Source organism: Loxodonta africana, chromosome 2 (genome assembly GCF_030014295.1).
Source record: "Loxodonta africana isolate mLoxAfr1 chromosome 2, mLoxAfr1.hap2, whole genome shotgun sequence".
In the NCBI taxonomy this organism is placed as follows: Eukaryota; Metazoa; Chordata; class Mammalia; order Proboscidea; family Elephantidae; genus Loxodonta; species Loxodonta africana.
Genome location: NC_087343.1, coordinates 136,145,153 through 136,171,270, shown reverse-complemented (window position 1 = coordinate 136,171,270; position 26,118 = coordinate 136,145,153). Strand labels below are relative to the sequence as shown.

The following is a 26,118-nucleotide window of genomic DNA, read 5'->3' as shown; positions in this document are numbered from 1 at the left end:
GGGAGGGGAAGGGTACAGGTTGGCAGAGTGTTTGTTATTTAAAAATTTAGTATTCTTTCCTAAAAGAAGCAGATTTCTTACACAATATGAGTCTAAAAGTATTGTCTTCCTTGGCTAAGTATTATATTTTTTGCAGAGGTACAGAAGATGCGGTGTTAAAAAACCAAAGACGGGCACAACGATTACTTGAGGAAATTCGTGCCATGAAGGTAAGGACTTGTGTTGGTGTGTATGTGTTTCTGTGTCTCCTATCAGTCTACATTTTGTGTGTATGTGGTGTTGCTTATTTGAATATTCCTGAGTATTGCATAAAACTTAACTTGTATGGTTCTGTTTGGTGAAGAATGTAACACATTTAAAAAATTATAATGCTTTTAAGTTTGCGTTTTTCCATGTTTTTTTACTGAATTTGCTGAAGTATTTTTTTTATTAGACTAATTTGAGTCAAAGCACTGCCAAACTACACTCATATATGTTTAATAATGCCTTATGGCTCAGGTTTTTATTTTTACAGTAACTTTAGTTACTTTACTTTGTAGTCTGTTACTTTGAAGAATTAAAGTGTTCATTCTATTTGGAAATGTTGATGGTAATATTGGTGGCTGACATCATGCTCTGCCTTATTGCCAACTCAATAAATTTTTGTGTGGTGATGTCAGCATTTTATTCAGCTCTGTAGTAACTTAAAATAAAATTAGTGTTGGACCAACATGATCTGTATTTTTATTTCTTTCAGCCAGACTCTTCACTAGCATAATTTTTAGGTCCTCTTGCTGCTCTTACTTTGTAGAAACTTTCATTTACCAAATGACATACCATTAAATGTCTGAGAGACTGTTTTATTACAGAACGTAAAAACAACTTTTGGTACTAGCAATTATCTTAATTGTAGGGTCATTTTTGCATGTATGTTTAACTATTATATTTTGGTATAACTTCAAGTTTCGAGTTAGATAAAAGAGTATGAGAATTCCCTAACGATATTTTAATAGGATAATCAAATCTTTTCATTATCTTTTTTCCTTTTAAAAAGGGTGGACATAATTTTTCTGTAAAGAATATGTTTTACAGGCCAAAGTTACTGTAGTTAATCTGAGTAGAAACAGATTTAGGAAATGACTCTTTGGGATGAGGTATATTTGTTTTCTGTGAGTTTTTTGTTTATATTTTCTACAGGGCTGCACAACTCGTGGAATCCATTTATATCTTCTCAAAGTTTTAATCCCTTTTTTAATTCAACCATTAGGTCAAAATGCTCTGTATTTGTCTCTTCATTATCATTTGTATTCCTTTAGTTTGCAGTTCACTCAGGCTTTTTCATATACAGGCACTCTCTGGGTTATGAATGTCTGACTTACATACAACCCGTGGTTACCAACCAACCCCTGTAAAGCCTATTATATTAAAAATTCAAGGTGCATACAATAGCTTGTAATAACAGGTGCTACTTTGTGATGTGCATCAAAACATTATTATTACTGTATTATTATGTTAAAGATGTTTTAGTGTATCTAGAAGTATCTCTTTAATGCTTTTTATACATAGAAGGGTACACTGTATACTATATACTAAGACATGTATCAGGCTAACTAATGTTAGATACGAACCGTACCTTACCATACCAACTTAAACTTACAAATTTGACTTAAAGACAGACTTAGGAATGGAACTTGGACTTAGGAACAAACTGCCTGTACCTATTTTCCCACTCAAATCCCTGTGAGAAATAACATCTTCAGTGATTTCTAACACTAAGATAGGAAGTTACGATTTATCTCTGTCTCTTTCACTTTCTCTTAACCAAGGTCCTCACTAAATTACATTGCCTACCTAAATTTTTCCCTGTAATTTTTTCTGAATAGTCATTTTTGTAGTCCTAAATTATTCAGAGGCTTTGAGCTACTATATAGTTGCTTACTTTATTTTACCATGGAAAGGATGCAATATATAAAATAAGCCTATATGCAGTGTATGAAGAGCCTGAGAACAAAAGAATGCATACTCTTTAGAATGCTTCCTTTTTGTATTTTTCAATATTGAATTTGATTTAGTCAATTAGAAAGAGAAGCTTTCTGATTTGATTATATATTAAGCTGTTTCTGTTTTTCTTAAATCTCATAAGCAAAAAATCCAACTCACTGATGAAGTTCATAGGTTTACAAGATTTCTGTGTCATACTATGTTTTTGGGGGTTTTTTTTCCTTCTGTTTTTCCTTGCGATTATATAAGACCACTGTGGAATTGTCATGTCATAAAAAGCCAAAATTTGTAGCCTGTGTGTTCCTTGAATTCATGAAATTCTTAGCAAGTTTATTCCTTGAATTCATGGCAGTGGTTTTATAGGGTGGCCTCGGTTGACTGCTCTGACTTCAGTTTCTTTTATAATACCTTTTAAAAAGTGGATTAAATTTAAATATAAAAACCAAAATAAAAAGAACACCGGAAAGACTAATTGTTTGCTTTTCTTAAGTGTTAAATTTCATTTCTTATTTATGCTTCTTTAACAAAACTGGCTTTCTTTTCTAAAAGAAGCAAATACACAGTACATTTTTTATTAAAAAGGTATTTGTAATTTTCTAAGAAAGTATGTATCATGTATGTGAGAATATCAAAGATATAGTCACAAAAGAGAAAACTCGCAGTCATAATTAAATTTGAAGGAAAACCTCTACTTATTCTTATTTCTAGAATTTTTTTTGTACCTCATATACCACTACATTTTTATAGTCTCGTTCATGACGTACTGTCCTATACTTGCTTTCAATGATAATAGGGTATTTTGTTGCAAGATGACTTCTTCATGAAGAAAACCTAAGGTATTTTTAGAAATGGAAGTTTGTTTTTTCTGGACAAGGAAAAAAATGGCCCAATCTTCAGGATAGTATAAAATCATAGGTTCTAACTTTACAGACTCTGTAACATATGAATCCCAAGTCCTTGCCCTTTTTTCTAATAGTATTCATACTTCCAACTTAGATTAAAAAAAAACTTTGATAGCCTTCATAAATACTGGCTTCTGAAATGGTTCCTTTGTCTTTATAAGTTAAAGTAACTTACCAACATTTTTAATCCCTAAATTATTTAGCTGGAAAGGAAATGATAAAATTAAGGCATGTACTGAAATCACACAAAATGGGCAGGAAACCCGTCCTCAATAATAAAGATAATAACTAGCTTTTCTTGAGCATTTGAAGCCCTGTGGCATAGTGGTTAAAGAGCTTGGCTGGCAACCAAAAGGTCAGCAGTTCGAATCCACCAGGCACATTTTAGAAATCCTGTGGGGCAGTTCTGCTCTGTACTGTAGGGTCATTATGAAGCAGAGTCAACATGACAGCAACAAGTTTGGTTTGGTTTTTCGGATTGAGCATTTATTACATGCCAGGTACTATACTGTGTTTTATATGCACTATTTCATGAAGTAGTTATTATTATTATTCCTATCTTATGAAGTATGAAACTGAGGCTTAGAGCAGTTAAGTAACTTCCCCAAGGTCAAACAGTTGTTTAGTGGTGGACCCCATTAAAAAAAAAAAATGCATTATTGCTGAGTCGATTCCAACTCATGGCAACCCTATAGCAGAGTAGAACTGCCCCATAGGGTTTCCTATGGGTGAGACTGTAATTTTTATGGAAGCAGATTGCCACATCTTTCTCTGTGCACTGCTAGGTGAATTTGAACCACCGACTGTATGGCTGGGAACTGAGTGCTCAACCATTGTGCCACCAGGGCTCCATAACTTACCATAAAGCTAATGGTGTTAATCACTATTCAGCAAGGAAAGAACTACCTGAAATATTTCTAGATTCACCATCCCCCAGCACATCTTAATGTGAGCCCCACATTCCAGAATAGAGTTGGCAAACATCCAACTCTTAGAAACCTAGGAGAATGTGGCCCCACCCTTTGAGATCCAGGAGACTGTAGCCCCACCCTTTGAAACTGAGAGGACTCTACTTCCCATGCTTCTTCCAGTGATTCTGCTAATCTCCAAGCTGCTCTAGTTATGGTCCTTTCCTTTTCTTGGAGGACAACAGATATAACTCCTTTGGCCTGTTTTCTGCCTGTAGAATTCCAAGAGGCAGACAGCATTCTTTCCTTTTGTTCTATCCCTGTCCCCTTCAGCCTAAGCTGATGGGTTTTCTGCTGTGGTAGTTAGTCACAGGCTTAATTTCTTTAACAAAAAATAATGTAATCATGCCCTTGGTGAGCATTCTAGGACATGTCCTTAGCTTGTACAGCAAAATTTTCCAAATCTTTAAGTTTTGCTTTCATTTTGCACTGTTCATATTTAAGTCCACATCTTTCCTCTCGCATTTTACTGTAAGCAGCAAGGAGAAACCATACAGCCTGTTTGAGATCTTGGTTAGAAATCTCATCAGCCAGATACCCAAGTTCATTACTTACAGATTCTACCTTCCACCAAACATCTGAACATAATTCAGACAAATTCTTTGCCACTGCATAAAAAGCATTGCCCTTCCTCCATTGACCAATCACGTTTTCATCATTTTCTTTTAATGCCTCACCAGAAGGACATTTAATGCCCACATTTGTAGCAACATTCTATTCCTGGTGTCGTATGTATTTTCTAAGATGATAAAGACTTTCTCTGTAACTCTTCTCACTTCCTCCTGAGCCCTTACCAGAATTGCCTTTGATGTCTGTAATTCTACCAACAGTCTTTTTAAGGCAATTTAGGCTTTTACTATCACCCACTGCCGTTGAGTCGATTAAATTCATAGTGACCCTATAGGACAGGGTAGAATTGCCACATAGTTTCCAAGGAGCGCCTGGCAGGCTTGAACTGCCGACCTCTTGGTTACCAGCCATAGCACTTAACCACTACACCACTAGGGTTTCTGCTTTTACTGTTAGGTACCTTAAAACTCTTGCAGCCTCACCCATTACCCAATTCCAAAACCACTTCCACATTGTAGGCGTTTGTTAGAGCAGTACTCCACTCCCAGTACCAAGTTATGTCTTAGTCATTTAGTGCTCTTATAACAGAAATATCACAAGTGGGTGGCTTTAATGAACAGAAATTAATTTTCTCACAGTTTAGGAGCCAGAAGTCCAAATGCAGGGTATTGGTTCTAGCAAAAGACCTTCTCTCTCTGTTGACTCTGGGGGAAAGTCCTTGTGTCTTTAAACTTCTGCTCTTGGGCGATCTTCATGTGGCTTGACATCTCTTTCCCTGTCTCTTCTCTGCTGGCATGCTTGTTTAATTTCTTTTATATCTCAAAGGAGATGGACTCAAGATGCACCCTACACTAATCCAGCCTCATTAACATAACAAAGACAACCCATTTCCAAATGGAGTTATAACCACAGGCATAGAGGCTAGGATCTACAACATAGTCATTAAAAAGACAGGAAAGAAAGAAAGACCAAAGTGGATGTCAGAAGCGACTTTGAAACTTGATTTTTAGCATAGAGTAGCTGAAGCAAATGGAAGATTGGAAGATAGGATGAAGTTAATGAGCTGAACAGAAGATTTCAAAGGGTGGCTTGAGAAGACAAAGTATTATAATGAAATGTGCAAAGACCTGGAGTTCAGAAACCAAAAGGAAAGAACACACTCAGCATTTCTCAAGTTGAAAGAACTGAAGAAAAAATTCAAGCCTCGTGTTGCAATATTGAAGGATACTGTAGGCAAAATATTGTATGATGCAGGAAGCATCAAAAGTAGATGGAAGGAATACACAGAGTCACTGTACCAAAAAGAATTGGTGAACTGTGACTGTTAAGATTATGTGTCAAGTTGGCTGGGCTATGATTCTCAGTGTTTTGGCAGTCATATAATGTTGTGGTTACTTTCCTGTTGAAATTTGGCATGTGGTCACCCCCGTGATGGAACTTGCTAAATGGTACCACTAGGGGTGGGGCTTGTGGCAACTCATTGCTCCCTCAGCCTCCATCTCTCTGCCCACCGCTGCCTGCTTCCTTCATGCTCACCTGGATCCTGGAGCTGCCTCTTGTTCATCTGGCCTCCGGTCCTTGGGACGTCAGCTAGCAGCTTACCTGCAGATCTTGGGTTCACTAGCCCCTGCAGCTTTGTAAATCAGGAGAAACCTTATGGTCTTGCCTGCCAATCTTGGAATTCAGCAAACTTCACAGTATGTCAACAAGAGCCCTGCTCTCCAACCTACCGATCTTGGGTTTGTCAGCCCCTGCAGCCACTTGAATCAGGAGAAACCTCTATCCTGATCCACAGACTTGGAACGTTCCAGCCTCTACAATCGTGTGAGCTGTTTCTTTGGTATGAATCTCTCTATATAAATATTTGTACGCTTTACTGGTTTTGCTTCTCTAGAGAACCCAGCCTAAGGCAGTCAACATTCAACCATTTCAGGTGGTAGCATATGATCAAGAACTGATGGTACTGAAAGAGAAGGTGAAGCTGCACTAAAGGCATTGGTAAAAAAAAAAAAAAAAAAGGCTCTAGGAATTGACAGAATACCAATTGACAAGTTTCCACAAACAGATGCAATACTGGAAGTGCACGCTGGTCTCTGCCAAGAAATTTGGAAGACAGCTGCCTGGCCAGCCAACTGGAAGAGATCCATGTTTGTGCCCATTCCAAAGAAAGGTTATCCAACACAATGCGGAAATTATCAAACAGTATCATTAATATCACACACAAGGAAAATTTTGCTGAAGATAATTCAAAAACAGCTGCAGCAGTACATTAATATGGAATCACCAGAAATTCAAGCTGGATTCAGACGAGGATGTGGAATGAGGGATATCATTGCTGATTTCAGATGGACCTTTGCTGAAAGCAGAGAATTCCAGAAGGATCCTTACCTTTGTTTTATTGACTGTGCAAAGACATTTGACTGTGTGGATCATAACAAATTATGGATAACGTTGCAAAAAATGGGAATTCCATAAGACTTAATTGTGCTTACGTGGAACCTGTGCATAGACCAAGGAGCAGTTGTTTAAACAGAACAAGGGGATACTGCGGGGTTTAAAATCGGGAAAGGTGTGCCCCAGGGTTGTATCCTTTCACCATACTTAATCAGCCTGTATGCTGAGCAAATAATGTGAGAAGCTGGGCTGTGTGAAGAAGAGCATGGCATTTGGATTGGAGGAAGACTCATTAACAACCTTTGATATGCAGATGACACAACCATGTTTGCTGAAAGCAAGCAAAACTTGAAGCACTTACCGATGGTCAAAGACTACAGCCTTCAGTATGAATTATACCTCAGCATAAACACAAAAATCCTCACAACTGGACCAGTAAGCAACATCGTGATAAACGGAGAAAAGATTGAAGTTTTCAAGGATTTCATTTTGCTTGGATCCACAGTCAGCACCCATGGAATCAGCAGTCAAGAAATCAAAGGATGCATTGCAAATCTGCTGCAAAAGACCTCTTTAAAGTGTGAAAAAGCAAAGATGCTACTTTGAGGACTAAGGTGTACCTGACCCAAACCATGGTATCTTCAGTCACCTCATATGCACGCAAAAGCTGGATAGTGAATAAGGAAGACAGAAGAGAAATTGACGCCTGTAAATTATGGTGTTGGACTGCCAAAAGATCTGTCTTGGAAGAAGCACAACCAGAATGCTGCTTAGGAGCAAGGATGGTGAGACTTCATCTCACGTGTTTTGGACGTGTTATCTGGAGAGACCAGTCCCTGGAGAAAGGACATCATGGGTGGTAAATTAGAGTGTCAGCAAAAACAGGAAGACCCTCAACAAGATGGATGGCATAGTAACTGTAACAATGGGCTCAAGCATAGCAATGATTGTGAGGATGGCATAGAACCGGGCGGTGTTTCTTTCTGTTGAAATAGAGTCGCTGTGGTGCAAAACTGACTCGATGGCACCGAAGAACTACAACTTTTGCATGGTAAACTGACTAATCCCTGCAAGGTGCATAAAATAGACTAATTATAGGGTAGGGGTATAGCCCAAGCAGTCACTGGGGGGAAAAAGAAACCCATTACACTGCATTTACCAAGTTCTGGTACTCCTATCTCCTAAATATGTAGCAACTACTTAGGTCAAGTTATTATTTCCTATTTGGACTTTGTGCCTCTGATCTCACTCTCCTGAAATCATGTTCTACACTGTAACCAATGAGCTTTCTGAAATGCATATCTGATCAGGTTTCTTGCCTGCAGAGCATACGAGGCCCTTTGTGATCTGGTTTGCAGCTTCCTTTCTGCTCCTCATATATCTTGTTACTACCTTCTACTTTTTATGCTAGCTAGCCTGAACCCCAAACATATCAGCTTGCCGCACGCCTCCTTGCCTTTGATGAGGCTTTTTACATATAGCACATCTCTTCCACCTGGATAAAGACTTACTCTTCCTTAAAAACACTTATATCTCTTTGAATTGCTCACTCTAGGAAGGTTTCTCTTAAACCACCACTCGCATCCCAGAGGAATTATTCACTATCACCTGTATACAAATCTTTAACCTTGTGTATGCCTCTGCTATCATATATTGTATAGCAGTTTGTTTTCATGACATTCCTACTACATAGAAAACTTCTTAAGGAAATAGGTTGTTTTACTCAACTTTTTGCCCCTAACACCTAGTATTGTGCCTGGTACATGGTAAATGCTGCCTAGCTAGCTGGCTAAGTGACTTGTAATACAAAGTTCCTTACTTATATTGGCATGTTTAGAGTGTTGAAGTTGCTCCGGGGTCTCTACAGATAAGTAGAATACTGCTGTACTGGTACTGAGGAGTCAGTAACCAAAGAGTTGTATTTGTTTCTTGTTGTTCGTAATGTTAAGTATCAGAAACAGAAACAAAAACAAAAAGGCAGCTCATTTTACAGTCACCTTAGCTAATTCTCTAAGGCCATATTAACTTACTTTTAATTTAATCTTTTAAAAGGCAGACCTTTTTTTGCACCCAAAGACAGATGAGGATACCCTGGCTTAATAGCCTTTTGTACCCAACTTGTGGCTTTTGAAATGATAAACAGGAAGTCATAGTGGTCTTTTAAAAGATCAGTATATACTGGTTTCCTCACACTCATGCAACAGTATTTAGAAACAGATCATCACATTGGAATTCCACTTTTTTTTTTCCTGGCATGTGGTTTCTACAGCTTTAATTCAATGTTTTGAATAGGTTATAGTCCTGAAAATGTGTTGAATTTTTAACATGCAAGGGGCATGATTTTCATTATAGGTCATATTGATAGAAGAATATCATCAAGTCTATGAAAATAGTCCCATTTTTTAAATAGGAGTAGTTATAGCAAATAAAAGTGATATCCATCCCCTCTTTTTGAACCTGCTTGCTCCTATTTGAAAACAAAGAAGTTGGAGGAGCTTATTAGCAAAAGTGAAAAAGCTGTTACCGTTTACAGAGTTATAACACTCACCTAATTTTTGAATGAAGAACTGATTCAGGAACTGCTTAAATCTGCATAAGCCTAGTTCAAAGGCTACTGAGTATGTAAACAGGACTTAGTAATAGGAAGAAAGAAAGCAGTATCACATGAGCTTTAGAAAATGTTTTTTCTTTTTTGTTTTGATTTTTTTTAAGTTTTGTAATTCTGGAAATTTGAACTTACAACCTTGGCAGGACATTTCCTACTAACTATGAAAATACCCGAAGCCTTTTCAACTACTAATTCAAAATTTTTGGACAAGCAATACTACTGTCATAATTCCAGTATGAAATAATGTGGTGCTTGAGAAGAAGCAAATATTACAACACGTAGTGACAACAAAGGGCCCTTGAGAAAAGCAGCGATAAGAACAATAATGGGTCTTGCAAAATGGTACTTTTTTTTTCAACTGGTATGTCGCCTCAATTTTGGGGTAAATGGACAGATTATTTCCAAACATTTATACTCATTATCTTGAACACATATTTTACATTGTGAGTTTTCCATTGTAATGGAAACTATATATTCTTTTTATTCCTTTTTCTGAATTAGAATAACTAATGTTAGTGTTTTGGCTTTTCAAAGAATTAATATTTTGTGATAAGAGGAATTCAATTATGTTGTATTTTTTCCTTGAATATGAAGAATTTCATGTCCTTATTCTCTACCTGCCATTAAATTATGCAAGCTATGTAGTATTCTGAGAAATTAAAATAATTTCAATAGGAATGGTTGATCTAGTCAACAATGTTTCCTTAGCAATTTACAGTAAAAATGTATAACTAACTTTATTCTTCCTTTTTCCTCTGCAAAGAGTAACCAAACCACTTGCAGGATATATTAATTTTATATATGGGTGGGGTAGCATGAGAAATCCTCACTTTTTAAATTTCTGATTTCTGTTGAAATTTAGTATATTAAAATAGAGCATATGGGTTTCGATTATAGTTAATCATTAACAATCATTCTTCTGTTCATCATAATCAATTTTTATGTTTAAAAAACAAAAACCCAGTTTTAATGATCATATATATTTTAAAATCTATAAAATTTGTGACTATAAAATAAAGATTAGGAATTTCCAGAATTGCAATTATAAATTGTATATTATATCATTGAGTAGTTAAATAAATTTAATTTAGGACCTACTATAAACTTTTTTTATAAACTTAGATGAAGAGAATTCTATTTATGCTATAGAGGAACATACTGTTCTGAAGGAAATAAACATAATTCTCTCCCTGATATGAGCCCTGGTGTTGCGCGGTGGTTAAGTGCTGCTAATTTCTTTGTGGGATGTGCTCCTGTGAAGGTTACCTCTTGCCATCAAATCGATTCTGATTCATAATGACCCTATAGGACAGAGTAGAACTGCCCCATAGGGTTTCTACGGCTATTTTTTAATCTTTACAGAAGCAGACTGCCACATCTTTCTCCTTTGAAGCTGCTGGTGGATTCAAATCACTGGCCTTTTGTTTAGAAGCCAAGTGCTCACCCGTAAAGATTACAGCCTAGAGAACCCTATGGGGCAGTTGTACTCTGTCATGTGAGGTCACTAGGAGCCAAAATTGACAGCACATAACCACAACAGTGTTCTAATCAAGAGAGTTTTGGGGAACCTAGGAGGAGATCAGTTAATGTAATTATGTAAGGGATTTGTAGAAGGCTTTATGGAGTGGGGGACCCTGAGTTGACAACTTGAAGAATAAATATGATTCTGCTAGGGAAAGGGCATACTGGGTAAGAAGAGCACACCAAGAACAAAGCCTGAAGGTCTAAAAATGCACGGATTGAATTGGAAGGGCTTCTTACAGAGTGTTGCTGCGATATGCTGTATTTCTGTTATGTATTTAAGCTGTAATTATCTCTTTACGTGTCTCCCTTTCTTTGAGGATGGTATGTTATCTTTCTATGTCTGGTTCTTAATAAAAACCCCCGTTGCTGTCTAATGCAGTGTCCTAAAGTAGACACTTGGCATGTCTTTAATTTGTGAATTAATGTTGTGACTAGAATATGGAGTGAGTGAAAGGGTAAGTGGTTGAAGATCCTGACTAAAATGATAGATGAGGTTATGTTTTAAAGCCTCTTAGAAAATACAGACACATCAGAGGTTTTTGAGTAATCATATGTGTTTTCCAGAAAGATAAATCTGAAAGCAGTGTTGATGATCCATTGGAGGGAAAAGAGACTAGAGAGAAAACAACTACGTAGAAAGCAATGTCTTACAGATCTTCCTTATGGACTTTGTTTTTTCATTCATTAAGCGGACATATATTAAGCCTGTTTCTGTGGAAGATGTACCATGTGTTTCAGTGTTCTTATTCAGGAAAACCTTGTAGTGTCATAAAGGGGAGCTGCTATGCACAATTTTAAAAACGGGGTATACTGTGTTAGGTGATTTGAATATTTCAAAGGAGCAAGAGATTGCTTCCAGCAAGTAATCAGGAAAGCTTCATTTGGAGCTTTTATGAAAAAGATGATAGTGTAATCACAAATATACATGTTATTGATTTACCAAGTTGATGTGATTTTGTTGATTTTCTTTAATTGTATCCAGATTAGATAGAAAGGATACTGTTTTATGCAACTTTGCACCTCAGGCATATATATTATTTATAGCATTAGGAGGTTCAACTTCAGATATAAGACCAGTGCTTATAAATAACATTATAATAATAATTTTAATTATTAATTATTGAGCCCCTACTCTATACCGAAGACCAAAAAAGAATTGACGTCTCTGTGGTGTTGGTGAAGACTATTGAATATACCATGGACTGCCATAAGAACAAACAAATCTGTCTTGAAAGAAGTACAACCACAACGCTCCTTAAAAGCAAGAATAGTGAGACTACGTCTACATACTTTGGACATGTTATCAGGAAGGACCATTCCCTGGAGAAGGACGTCACCCTTGGTGAAGTAGAGGGTCAGTGAAAAAGAGAAAGACCCTCAACAAGATGGATTGACAACAGTGGCTGTAACAATGGGCGTAAGCATAACCAGCATTGTGAGTATGGCACAGGATCAGGCAGTGTTTCGTTCTGTAGTACGTGGGGTTGCTATGAGTCGGAATCGACTCAACAGCTCCGAACAACAACAACACTCTATACCAGGCTCCTTACTAAACAAAAACAAAAACCAAACCCATGGCCGTCGTGTCCATTCCAACTCACAGCAGCCCTATAGGGCAGAGTAGAACTGCCCCTGTAGGGTTTCCAAGGAGCGGCTGGTGGATTCAAACTGCCAACCATTTGGTTAGCAACATAGCTTAACCACTGCACCGCTAGGTTTCCTATATTATTTCTTATCTTCATTATAGCTCTTCAAGTTTCCTATTAGCCTCATTTTGCTGATGCAGAAACTGAAGATTTTAAATTAATTGCTTGGCCCAAAGTCACGGTATTAGAGGGTGGCAAAGCTAGGAGTCGTATCAAATCGTCTGATTCCATAGCCCATGCTTTTCTACTCTATCAACTTAACCTTTCACTTTAAGTAATGGGTGCACAATTTTGTCAGTAATAATTAGGTATTATGAAGAAATTATGCTGCTTTGGGTGGCCTAAATAGTTAAACACTCCACTTCTAGACAAGAGATTGGCGGCTTGAACCTACCAGAGGTGCCTAGGAAGACAGGCCTGGCAATCTGCTTCTGAAAGGTCATAGCCTTAAAAACCCTACAGAGCAGGGTAGCCAGGAATTAGGGTCAACTGAACAGCAACTAGCAACAGCAGATAAAGTAATTATTGTACTTTTGTATTAATTTATTTTTGTAATTTTAATGATAACTGTTAATTGAAAATTTAAATAATAACAAAATAATACTGCCTCCTGGGAAAAAATAGGATTTGCTGATAATTAGGCACTGTTGGTAGGAATGTAAAATGGTATAGCCACTTTGGAAAATGATGTGGCACTTCCTTAAAAAGCTAGAAATAGAAATTCCATATGATCCAGCAATTCCACTCCTAAGGATATATACTAAAGAAATAAGAACTGTCACTTGAATAGACACATGCACACACATGTGCATTGCAGCAGTATTAACAACAGCAAAAAATGGAAACAACCTAAGTGCCCATCAGTAGGTGAATGGATAAACAAACTATGGCATATAGACACAATGGAATACTATGCAACGATAAAGAACAACAACGAATCTGGAAAACATCTCGCAATGTGGATGAATTTGGAGGGCATTATGCTAAGTGACATAAGTTTATCACAAAAGGACAAATACTGTATAAGACCACAATTGTAAAAGTTCATGAAAAAGTTTACACACAGAAAGAAGCAATATTTGGTAGTTACAAGGGAGGGGAGGGAAGGAGGGTGAAAAACACTAAGTAGACAATAGATGAGTGGTAACTTTGGTGAAGCGTAAGAGTGTACACAGTACTGGAGAAGTCATCACAACTTGACCAAGGTAGAGTCATAGAAGCTTCATAGATACATCCAGACTCCCTGCGGGCCCGAGTTACTGGGCTGAGGGCTAGAGACCATGGTCTCAGGGGACATCTAGTTCAATTGGCATAACATGGTTTATAAATAAAGTGTTCTACATCCAACTGTGGTGAGTATCACCTGGGGTCTTAAGCCTGTGAACTGCCAACTAATATACATCTACTAGTCCCACCCTGTCTGGAACAAAGGAGAATGAAGAAAACCGGAGACACAAAGGAAAGATTAGGCTGAATGATTAATGGACACAACTACCACAGCCTCCACCAGACTGAGAACAGCTAGATGGTGTCTAGCTACCACCACTGGCTGTTCTGACAAGGATCACAATAGAGGACCCTGCGTAAGAAAAATGTAGAACAAAATTCAAATTCAAAAAAAAGCCATTCTTACTGGTTAGGCAGAGACTGAAGAAATCCCAAGAGTATGGCCCCCAGACACGCTTTTAATTCAGTACTGAAGTCACTCCTGAAGTTTATTCTTTAGCCAAAGATTAGACAGGCCTCTAAAACAAACAATAACACATGTGGGGAACATGCTTTTTAGTTCAGTCATGTATACGAGACTAAGTGGGCACACCAGCCCAAAAGCAAAGACCATAAGGCAGGAAGGGACAGGAAAATTAGGCAAATGGAAATGGGGAACCCAGAGTGGAGAAGGGGAAAGTGTTGGCAACCAATGTCACAAAACAATTTGTGTATTAATTGTTTCATGAGAAACTAATTTGGTCTGTAAACTTTCACCTAAAGCAGAAAAAAAGAAGAAAGAAAAAAAAAAACCTACAGTTAACATCATACTTAACAGTAAAAGACTGAATGTTTGATCAAGAACACGGCAAGGGTGTCCACACTCACCACTTTCATTTAACATGTTATAAGTTCTGGCAATAAGGTAAGAAAAAGAAATAAAAGAAAGGAAAAAATAAAACTCTTCCTATTTGCAGATGATATATTGTCTGTGTAGAAAATCCCAAGGAATCTACCAAAAAAGCAAGATGAACTAATAAGCAAGTTCAGAAAATCACAGGATATAAGATTGACACACAAAAAAGTCACATTTCTATATTGTAACAATGAACATGGGGAAACCAGAATTTAAAACAAGAAACACCACCATTTACGAACACTCCAGAGCAAATTAAATACTTATGTATAAACTTAACAAAACATGTACAGCATCTGTATGCTGGAAATCACAAAATACTGATGAAAGAAATTTTGTAATATGTCACCTCTGGGGAAACTGTAGGTAATACACGGGATCTCTCTGTATTACTTCTTAAAACAGCTGCATGGGAATCTACAATTAGAGCAAAATGAGAAGTTAATGTAGAAAAAGGAGAAGGGACAAGAGGATGAGAACATTATATTGAAATGGAAAGACCTGACTGTTAAGTGAAAGAAAACAAGTTCAGAAGAGTATAATTGCATGCATTGCAAAATCTGGAAGGAGACACAGGAAACTAAAGTGATTCTCTGATGGATGGGTTGAGAGGAGGTGAATGGGGGGACAAGGATAGGTGGGAGGAGTGTACACATTTTTATAATGTTTGGCTTTTGAAACATGAAAACCTAAAAAAATTAAAAGATTTCTCTAAAAAAAAAATCTGAGTTTCAAGTATCAGTGAGTTTTTTAAGTCAAGCAGTGTAACACAGCAGTAGGTTGAAGACTTTTAAGATTTAAAAAGGATATAATTATAAAAGGGAGGACGAATGAATCTAATTGGTGCCACATTTCCTGAAATTTTATTACCTTCAACACCATTTTGAAAAGTTATATCAAAACTATTCATTGACAGAACCTGAACAGCGGTGTCCAGGTTGTATTGTGAACTTTCGACCAGAAGCTGAAATAGTTTTTAATGTTTTTGCTAGTATGGTAGCATTAAGTTTTTTCTGTTGTTTTTTTACCTGATCTTACAGGGTCGCTGAGTCAGGATTGACTCGACAGCACTGGGTTTGGTTTTTGGTTTTGGGGTATTATTTAATCCTGTATTTTGCCAGAAAAATTCACAGGCTTTTATAATGTCATCACAGAACTATCCACATGATCAAAGAGCTTTATTTTGGTTCAACACAAAATACATTAGGTCTGTATTTTGTGAGTCACATACTCAGCTACTTTATAGAAATACAGAAATGAATATGTTCCCTGCCCATATTGAACAAATAAACATAGTGTAGAAGACACTGGTAGACATATTGGAGGAGGGACACTTAGTAGTTATTGCAGATTCAAGGAAGACTTTCTGTAGCAGGAAACTGAGTCTTAAAAGGTGAGTAGAACTTAACAAGTTGTAGGATAGGCCTAGACCAGACCCATGGCTGTCAAGTTGATTGTGACTCATGGCAACCCTAAGTTGTAGAATGAGAGACTCAGATTTATATTGTTTTAATTTTGCTTTGAAAAAATTGTGAAGGAAGTATCTGTAGAATCGAGAAATAGAAATTTTTAGATTATTTCATTTTTTTACATGAAGTTCTACATTAGGTATAGTAGTGATTTAGATTTCAACAGGACAACAGGTGTTATGGTTTTTTTGTGGTTGCAGTTTTTTTTTTTATCTTTATTAAAAACAAGTCTTGAGCAAAGGACATAGTTATTAAATGTAACATCTGCTGTAGTTTATGGACAGGAGCAGTGGTTACTGGCAGGTCTGGTTTAAGCTACACCCAGTGCTGAGATAACTGAGATATTTACTGTAACAATTTATAACACCTAACAACTAGGAATAAATTAAGTATACATTCGTTCAACACGTATTTATTGTAGGTTCACCAAACGCCAAGTACTGAGAATAGTACTAGGCACTAATGATACATTTGAAAATATATGTGTGTATGTGTATATAAAGATTCTTGATTTTTGTAATTTATTGAGGTGGGGGAGACAACAAACATAATAAGTTGTTAATGGTATGTGTCTTAGTCATCTAGTGCTGCTATAACAGAAATACCATAAGTGAATGGTTTTAACAAAGAGTAATTTCATTCTCTCACAGTCCAGTAGACTAGAAGTCTGAATTCAGGGTGCCAGCTCCAGGGGAAGGCTTTCTCTCTCTGTTGGCTCTGGACGAGGTCCTTGTCATCAGTTTTCCCTTGGCCGGGGAGCATCTCAGAGCAGGAACCTCAGGTCCAAAGGACATACTCTGTTCCTGGTGCTGCTTTCCTGGTAGTATGAGGTCCCCAAGTCTCTGCTTGCTTCCCTTTGCTTTTATCTCTTGAGAGATAAAAGGCGATGCAGGCCACATCCCAGGGAAGTTCCTTTTATATTTAGATCAGGAATGTGACCTGGTAAGGGTGTTACAATCCTACCCTAATCCTCTTTAACATAAAATTACAGTCACAAAATGGAGGACAACCACAGAATACTGGGAATCATGGCCTAACCAAGTTAATACACACATTTTTGGGGGGACATAATTCAGTCCATGACAGTATGTTATGGAGAGCAGAATAGCATTAGAAGTGATGATGTCAAGTAGGCCAATATGTAAATCTAGGGTTCAAAAGCGCAGTTTGAGCTAAAGATAGAGATTTGGAAGTTGTTGACGTGTACATGTTATTAAAATGATGAGACTGGATGAAATCACTAAGGTAGTAAGTATTAGATGATCATAGTGAAGAGAATAGAATCAAGGACAGAGTCCTGTTCTCCACTCGTAAGCTGGAGAGAACAGGAGGAACTGGTCTATACTTAGGCTATAGAGAAGACTCAGGAGACTAAGAAGGAACAAGCAAGGGTGTGGGCCCTATAAGCCAATAAAGAAATTATGTCGAGGAGAAAATGGGAATTAACTTGTCAAAAGTTTCTGATATGCTAGGGAGGGAGAGTCAGATGCTGCTGATCTATCAAGTAAAAGGAGTACTGAAAACTGTTATCAGATTTAGTAATATAGAGAGAGTTGGTGGCTTTTAGAAGAATGAGATTGGTAGAGTTGTTGGAGCAAAAGGCAACTTAAAGTGTTTTCATTAAGGTGACCATATGATAAGATTTCTTTGGACTGTCCTGATTTTTACTACTACTTGTTAGGTGCCATCAAGTTGGCTTCTACTCATAGCAGCACTGTGTACAACAGAACGAAATACTGACCAGTCCTATTACTACTTATCCCAGTATGATTATTAATAGTGCCTTGTTTTACTTTCAGATGGGTCCTAGTTTGAACAACATGTTATATGTCCAGTGTTACAATCCATTGCTGTCATTGTTCTTTTTGACACCCAAATTTATTTGGCCGGAAGCATCCCATTTAAGTCAGCTTATGTGACTTTTTGAGAGGACCTCATTAGTCCTTCCTTTTGTGGCATAACAAAATGTTGCAGGGTTTGTACTTTTCCTGTCTCCGATCCATAATCTAAGACCCTGTTTATTTTAATTAGAAATCGTATTTGAGAACTAAGACTTCAAACATAGATAAGAGTTTTGACTGGGGAGAAGAAGAGAGAAAAGTAGGTGGCCAAAGGAAGACTTCCTCCTCCCCCCCAAAAAAAATGTGAACAGTTTACCAAAGATGCTGGGGTATGAGAATAGAAAGTTTACTCAGGTCATTCTGTGTAAAACTAAATGGATGCAACATGGATGGGACTCCTAGGAGAAGTGTTATTAGAGTAGAAAGATAGATTGAGGCTAGGTAGTGGGATTTGAATGTCTGAAGGTCTTTGACTTCGTTGTGTGTTTAAAAGGGTGATGTCATGGGCCTCGGAATTACTGGTTCTAGAGCAAGGAAACCAGTTAGGCTATTACAATCTACACAACCCATAATAAATCTGTGAACCTAGAGGTGGGATAATGGTAGTCAAAAGGAGAGAACCAAATTCAACAGACATGCAGAAGAGAAGGCAGAAAGGGAGTGGGAGCATAACAGAAGCATGACAAAGAGGCCAGAGAGTGTCGGATGACTCTGAGCTGTCTAACCTGAGCTGCAGAGCACTGAAAAAAAAAATTGAGATGCCATTAATTGCAGTAGAGAGCACAGGAGTAGGTGTAGGAGGAAGACAGTGATATTTTATTTGGAAAAATCCATTGACAATATGATGATGGAGTATAACCTTATTGAAGTTCCATCTGGTAAAATAGAATTTAGGAAATAAGATTTTTGTCACTGAAGGATTTCCATAATGAGATTCCCATCTGTAGAAAAGCATGAAGATTTGGATGTCAGTAGCTCTCTCATGAGTTATTTCAGATTCTTTATTTCAGAGAAATAACATTGCTTGCCTCGTTTCCAAATAGGCCAAAAATACCCAAGAACAGACTTTTCGTGGTGCCTTCTAGTTCCGTGTATCAGGGATTAACCCATCATGAACTAAGTATTATTCTAGTTTTGATCCCATTTGGGAAAACACAAAAGTGTTTTTTAATTTGTTAAGTTAAAAGCCCAACCCTACTTAGAGCCTCTTAGAATAAAAAAATGTCAGCAAGGTTACTACTTCCAAGTGACTTTTTGTTCTGACCCAGTCTTCCTCTCACAGCCTAATATAGAGTTGTTGCAAATGTACTTTTCTCATTCGACCAGAGACATCACTGGTTATATGTCATGAGTCAGTACATTAGAAAGTTCAAGCAAAAGTCTCTGGAGAGGTAACAAGAATATGATCAAATGACCAAAATTGTAATTTAAAAAAAAAAAAAAATTGCTGTTGAGTCGATTCTGGGATTCTGACTCATGGCAACTCTACAGGGCAGAGTAGAAAAGCCCCACGGAGTTTCCAAGACTATAATCTTTATGGGAGCAGAGTACCACATTTTTCTCCCACAGAACGACAGATAGGTTTGAACCACCAACCTTTTGGTTAACAGCTGAGTGCTTAACCAGTACACCACCAGGCTTCCTTAAATTTTGATTACCCAATTTTAATTTGATATTTGGTATATAAGCAAAGAAGTACCATCTAGCACAATGTGAAATGAGGGAAATGAAATTACTCTGATGGATATGGGAACTCTAGTGGATGATTTCTTTTGATATGGAAAACTCAAGTAATGCCAGTTTAATGTAATTTGAAAAGAATTCAAACAATTTTTAATTTGTCATCACTGACAACAAGCAAGATATGGTAAACAGCAAAATATGAGGAATCTAGCCCTAGTCTTGTGATACCTTAAATAAGTCTCTTAAGCTTCTTGGGTCATTGTTTCCTCACCTATAAAATGAATGGATCAGGGGTCCCCAAGGCCACCCTCAATGTTCTCCTTTGCACCATGCTAGCATTCCTCCTGCCTGTTCTTTCCATTATTTGTTCCCTTCAGCTCTACAGAAGAAGCCTGCATTAGCAACTAAAAATTCTTTGGAAAATCCTGATTTTGCCTTTTCTATTCATAAGAGATTTTACTGATACTTTTTAGTTTAGTTTTTTTTTTTTTTCCCCCTCACTAAGAAGTGAGCATTTTAAATGGTTTCATTCTGTTCAACAAACATCATTGTGCTAGGATCTGGTAATCAAAGGTGAATAAGGTACCATTCTCACCCTTAAATAACTTATATACTAGGGTCTTTATTCTATTTTTATGTGAAGAAAATAGATCACAGAGGTTTATGAAAGCATAAATGCTTCTGTGACTTTTATGTAGTTCCTCAGACCATTTTCTTCTGACTAGGTGGCTTACTGCCTAACGAAGTTCAAGCTTGCTTCCTTTCCATGCACATGAAGCAGAGCTGTTCCCAACAAGTTGGTCAGAGTGTACTTCCACTTCTGGTTAAAATCCCTTAGCATCCAAGCCTCTAAATACCATTTATATTTCACAGATCTCTACTGTTTACCTAAATTAGGGCCTTTTGGGGTTTCATGCACCTAACTTGGAATCGTGCCTGCTTTCTAAAGTTCTTTTGCGGGAAACGGTTTATAATGAAGAGAGCTGATGTATTATCTTGTCAGGCAAGGTACTGCAGCCCCAAATTGAGGGAAATTGCCATTCATCTCAGGCATTCTTTCAAAATTGTGATTTACTTTGCACTTGACAAATCAACTCCCAAAATCCCCCAGAGTTTAATTAATCATCTGATAGATCCTGGTGAGTTTTACCGTAGCGACTGGCTTTCTTAATCAATTTGAAGAATTTGTATATTTGTAGAACATGAGCAAATTGTTACTTTACAAAAATTAGATGAAGAAAAACATATCATAGAAACTATTAAATTTAATCCAAGAATAATAAAAATAGTTATGTGAGACTTTTCTCTTTAAAAATGTAGAAGGTATTCTGGTTCAAAATGTCCATAAATCTAAGGTTGAGATAAAGTGACACAATTTGTAAGTCCTTGCAGTTTAAACATGAACTTTCCAAATAGACTTCACCACAGACTCTTAGCAGAACTTAAAAAGGCTATAGGTGAAATTTTCCCTTATCTTTTGAGAAAATACTAACATTTAAGGTACTTTCTATTCAATAGGAGCCTTATTCTAAAAGTTGATACCCAATCTCTTCTAAAAAAAAAGAATAGGGAGAGAAGAATAATTTTATAATAATTATTATATTTTTTGTATTGGCTATAAAAATTTTATTTACTAGTTTCCTCAGTGTCTGTTTATAATATCAGTGACCAAAAATTCCGGTTGTAACACAGCATTATTATCTGTACAGGTTTGCTAAACCCATTTTAAGAATTAGATGAACTGTATCTTAGGAGATAGTGGTCCCTGTTCTAGTCTCCTTAATTATGTATATGGTTCTGTTGAAAGCTAAGGCAGTCAGTAAATTGTCCCCAAGGTACCAAAGTATGAGTGTTGTAATAATAAAGTTTAAGCCATCCTAATACACCTGGATTTTATGTTGTCATTTTTAAGGTAAATATTTAATCCTTGAATTATTTATATCCATCACTCCTCTGTCAGTTTGTCATACCGTGGTGGTTTACATGCTGCCATGAAGTTGGAAGCTATGACACTAGTATTTCAGATACTAGCAGGGTCACTTAAGGTGGACAGGTTTCAGTGGAGCTTTCAGATTAAGACAGACTAGGAAGAAGGACCTGACGGTGTACTTCTGAAAAAATAAGATAGTAAAAACCTTATGAATAGCAGTGGAACATTGTCTGATCCAGTGCCAGAAGATGAGCTTCTCAAGTTGGAATGCACTCAAGATATGACTGGGGAAGAGCTGCTTCCTCAAAGTAGAGTAAGCCTTAATGACGTGAATGGAGTCAAGCTTTCAGAACCTTCATTTGCTGATGTGGTATGACACAAAATGAGAAGAAACAGCTTCAAACATCCATTAATAATCAGAACGTGGACTATAGGAAGTATGAAGCTAGGAAAATTGGAAATCCTCAGAAATGAAATGAAACGCAAAAAGATCAATATTCTAGACATTATGGAGCTGAAATGGACTGGTATTGGCCATTTCAAACCAGACAATTACGTGGCCTACTATTTCGGGAATGACAAAATGAAGAGGAATGGCATTGCATTCATCATCAAAAAGAACATTTCAAGATCTGTCTAGAAGTACAGTGCTGTCAGTGATAGGATAATATTCATATGCCTACAAGGAAGACCAGCTAACTCGACTATTATTAAAAATTTACAAAACAACCACTAAGGCCAAAGATGAAGAAGTTGAAGATTTTTGCCAACTTCTGAATCTGAAATTGATCAAATGTGCACTCAAGTACATTGAAAATTACTGGTGATTGGAATGCAAAAGTTGGAAACGAAGAAGGATTGGGAAATACGGTCTTGGTGATAGAAACAGCGTTGGAGATTGCATGATAGAATTTTGCAAGACCAATGGCTTCTTCATTGCAAATACCTTTTTTTCACCAAGATAAACAGTGATTAGACACATGGGCCTCGCCAAATAGAATGCACATAAATATAATCAACTGCATCTGTGGAAAGAGACGATGGAGAAGCTTTATATCATTATCATCATCAGTCAGAACAAGGCCAGGGACCAACTGCTGAACAGACCATCAATTGTTCATGTGCAAGTTCAACTTGAAGCTTAAGAGAATTAGACCAAGTCCACAAGAGCCAAAATACAATCTTCAATGTATCCCACCTGAATTTAGAGACCATCTGAAGAATCGATTTGATGCCTTAAATGCTAAATAACTGAAGACCAGATGAGTTGTGAAAGGACATCATACATGAAAAAAGCAAGAGGTCATTAAAAAGAAAGAAAAGACCAAAGTGGATTCAGAAAAGACTCTGAAACTTGCTCTTGACATAAAGTGGCTAAAGCAAAAGGAAGAAATGATACAGAGCTTAACAGACGGTTTCAAAGAATGGCTCAAATAAACAGAGTATTACAATGAAATGTTCAAAGACCTGGAGTTAGAAAACCAAAGGGAAAGAACATATTTGGCATTTCTCAAGCTTGAAAGAACTGAAGGAAAAATTCAAACCTCGAGTTGCAGTAGTGAAGGATTCTATGGGGAAAATATTGAACAATGCAGGAAGCATCAAAAGAAGATGGAAGGAAGACACAGTCACTGTACCAAAAAGAATTGGTCAGCATTCAGCCATTTTGGTACATAGAATTTGATCAAGACCCAGTGGTACTGAAGAAAGAAGTCCAAGCTGCACTGAAGGCATTGACAAAAAAACAAGGCTCAAGGAATTGACAAAATACCAATCGAGATGTTTCTACAAAGAGATGCAGTGCTGGAGGTGCACACTTACCTATGCCAAGAAATTTGGAGGACAGAAAGGTGATTCAGCAGAAATGCAGAAATTATTGAACAATGTCATTAATACCACACACAAGTAAAATTTTGCTGAAGATCATTCAAAAAAGTTTTCAGCAATACATGGACAGGGAACTGCCAGAACTTCAAGCCAGATTCAGAAGAGGACATGGAACAAGGGATATCATTCTGATGTCAGATGGATCTTGGCTGAAAGCAGAGCATACCAGAAAGATGTTTACCTGTGCTTTATAGACTATGCAGAGGTATTCAACTGTGTGGATTATAACACATTATAGATAACATTGCAAAGAATTAGATTTCCAGAACATTTAATTGTGCTCATGAGAAACCTGTGCATAGACTAAGAGGCAGTTGTTCAGACAGAACAACGGGATACTGTATGGTTTAAAGTCAGGAAGGATGTACACCTGGGTTGTATCCTTTCAGCATACTTGTTCAATCTGTGTGCTGAGTGAATATTCTTAGAGGCTGGAATATATGAAGAACAGTGCATCAGCATAAACGATGAAAACATTGAAGTTGTCAAGGATTTCATTTTACTTGGATGCACAATCAGTGCCCGTGGAAGCAGCAGTCAAGAAATCAAACGACACTTTGAATTGGGCAAATCTGCTGCAAAAGGCCTCTTTGAAGTGTTAAAAAGCAAAGATGTCACCTTTAGGACTAAGATGTACCTGACTCAAGCCATAGTATTTTCAATCTTCTCATATGCATGCGAACACTGGACAGCACGTAAGGAAGACTGAAGAAAAATTGATGCTTTGAATTTTTGTGTTGGTGAAGAATATCGAATATACATGGACTGTCAGAAGAACAAACAAATCTGTCTTGGAAGAAGTACAGCCAGAATGCCCCTTAAAACGAGAATGGTAAGATTTTGTCTCATGCACTTTGGACATGTTGTTATATGGATGGTCCAGTTCCTGGAGGAGGACATCATGCTTGGTAAAGTAGAGGGTCAGCAAAAAAGAGGAAGACCATCAGTGAGATGGAGTGACACAGTGGCTCCAACGATGGGCTTAAGCTTTGCAACGGTTATGAGGATGGCCAAGACTGGGCAGTGTTTCCTTTGGTTGTGCATACGGTTGCTATGAGTTGGAACCAACTGGACAGCACCTAACAGCACCAACATTTATATGTCATGTTCTTGTTGAAATAAAATGGTGTAATGAATTCTTTTACGTTTTGAAGATTGCTAGGAGTTAAAAAGTGTATTTTTTTCCTATTATTTTTGTTAACAGTATACCTGCCACAAACTTAAAGTAGCTAAAATAACTCATTTTTTTATCTTACAGTGCTTGAGGTCATTAGTCCTAAAATCAAGTTTCAGCAAGGCTGTGCTTCTTCGTTTTGGTTAACAGCCTTAGCACTTAACCACTACACCACAAGGATTTCCACTTAGTGGAATGCATATCAAGGTTAAATTACAGTGAAGCCTATGAGAGCAGGAACCTGACAGAAGTCCCTTGTTTTTCTGGATCTCACAAGTTTTCTGCCTTTGACAGGGTGCAGTCTTACCACTTTTTTATCTCCCGTTTTAGTAGAAAATATTTGAGTTTTCCTTCTCTGACAGGTTTCTGCCTTATGCACGTTCTGGCTTCTGCAGGTTTTACTGTATTTTAGAGAAACTTTCAGAAGGGTATATACAAAAATTCTAACCATGTAAACATTGCTAGTAATTTTATTTTTCTTTCTAGTTTCTGTGTTTTTTAATTTTCTAACATAAATCTGGATAAATTACTCTCAGTTTTCTGGCACATAGTTGAGTTTTCTATCTTCCTTGGAATCTCAATTAACTATCTTAGGAAGGTTAGCTCTTAAAGTCATTTTGCCTTGATTTTTGTGGTAGCATGAAAATTCTTGCTGTGATAGGAGTTATTCTATACTAAAAATTAGGATATTTAATAACAAGTTTCTTGTAGTGAAACATGGGAAGAATTTTAACTCATAATAATAATAGTTTAAAATGAGACTTATAACTAAAAGTATTTTGTTTTATTCTTTCACAGGAGTTGAAACCTGATGTAGTAACTAAATCCGCTCTTGGCGATGACATAAACTTTGAAAAAATCTGCAAACAGGTATATCTGCAATAGATTGTATTTGCTTTATGAAAAGTTCTTTGTATTACTTGGTTTTTTTTTCCTGTCACTGGTTTTCTTGAAGAGAAAACGTATCAAGAAGCTAATTATTATTAATATATTGTGATTTTCCCACTTGATGTCCAGAATTGCCACTGAAAAGTATTTTATAGTAATTTATGAATTTTGCTTTGCTGTGATATCACACCTTCAAGGTCCTTAAAGGTCTGTTGAACTTAATGTGAAATTTCATATGTTAGATAATAATTTGTCCATTAATCTTACCAGTTAAAACAAAGACTATTATTGATCATTTAAAAGCATTTTCATGAACATGAATTCCTGTATTCTTGCTGTGAAAGATTAGTTTTCTCCCCTTTTTGCAAATGAAGCTCAAGAAGATCTGCATGAGATAATATTATTATGTGGCAAAGTCAGTACTTTTAACCAGATCATCAGCTGTTTGGACCCCCACCACAGTACTTCTCCTGTACTCTGTCTTCTTTTTCATTGCCACTCACGTTGCCAGTATTTATACCAGCCAGTTCCA

General features: G+C 37.0%; 1 protein-coding gene across 2 annotated transcripts in view; it reads left to right on the top strand.

Moving 5' to 3' along the window:
• SRFBP1 (serum response factor binding protein 1) overlaps nucleotides 1–26,118 on the top strand; it is a 61,264-nt gene that overhangs the window by 8,057 nt on the left and 27,089 nt on the right. For both annotated transcript variants that reach the window (XM_003404478.4, XM_023548860.1), the window contains exons 3-4: nucleotides 137–209; nucleotides 25,497–25,568. In XM_003404478.4, coding sequence (XP_003404526.1) covers nucleotides 137–209; nucleotides 25,497–25,568 — 145 coding nt within the window. The remainder of the gene's footprint in view (nucleotides 1–136; nucleotides 210–25,496; nucleotides 25,569–26,118) is intronic.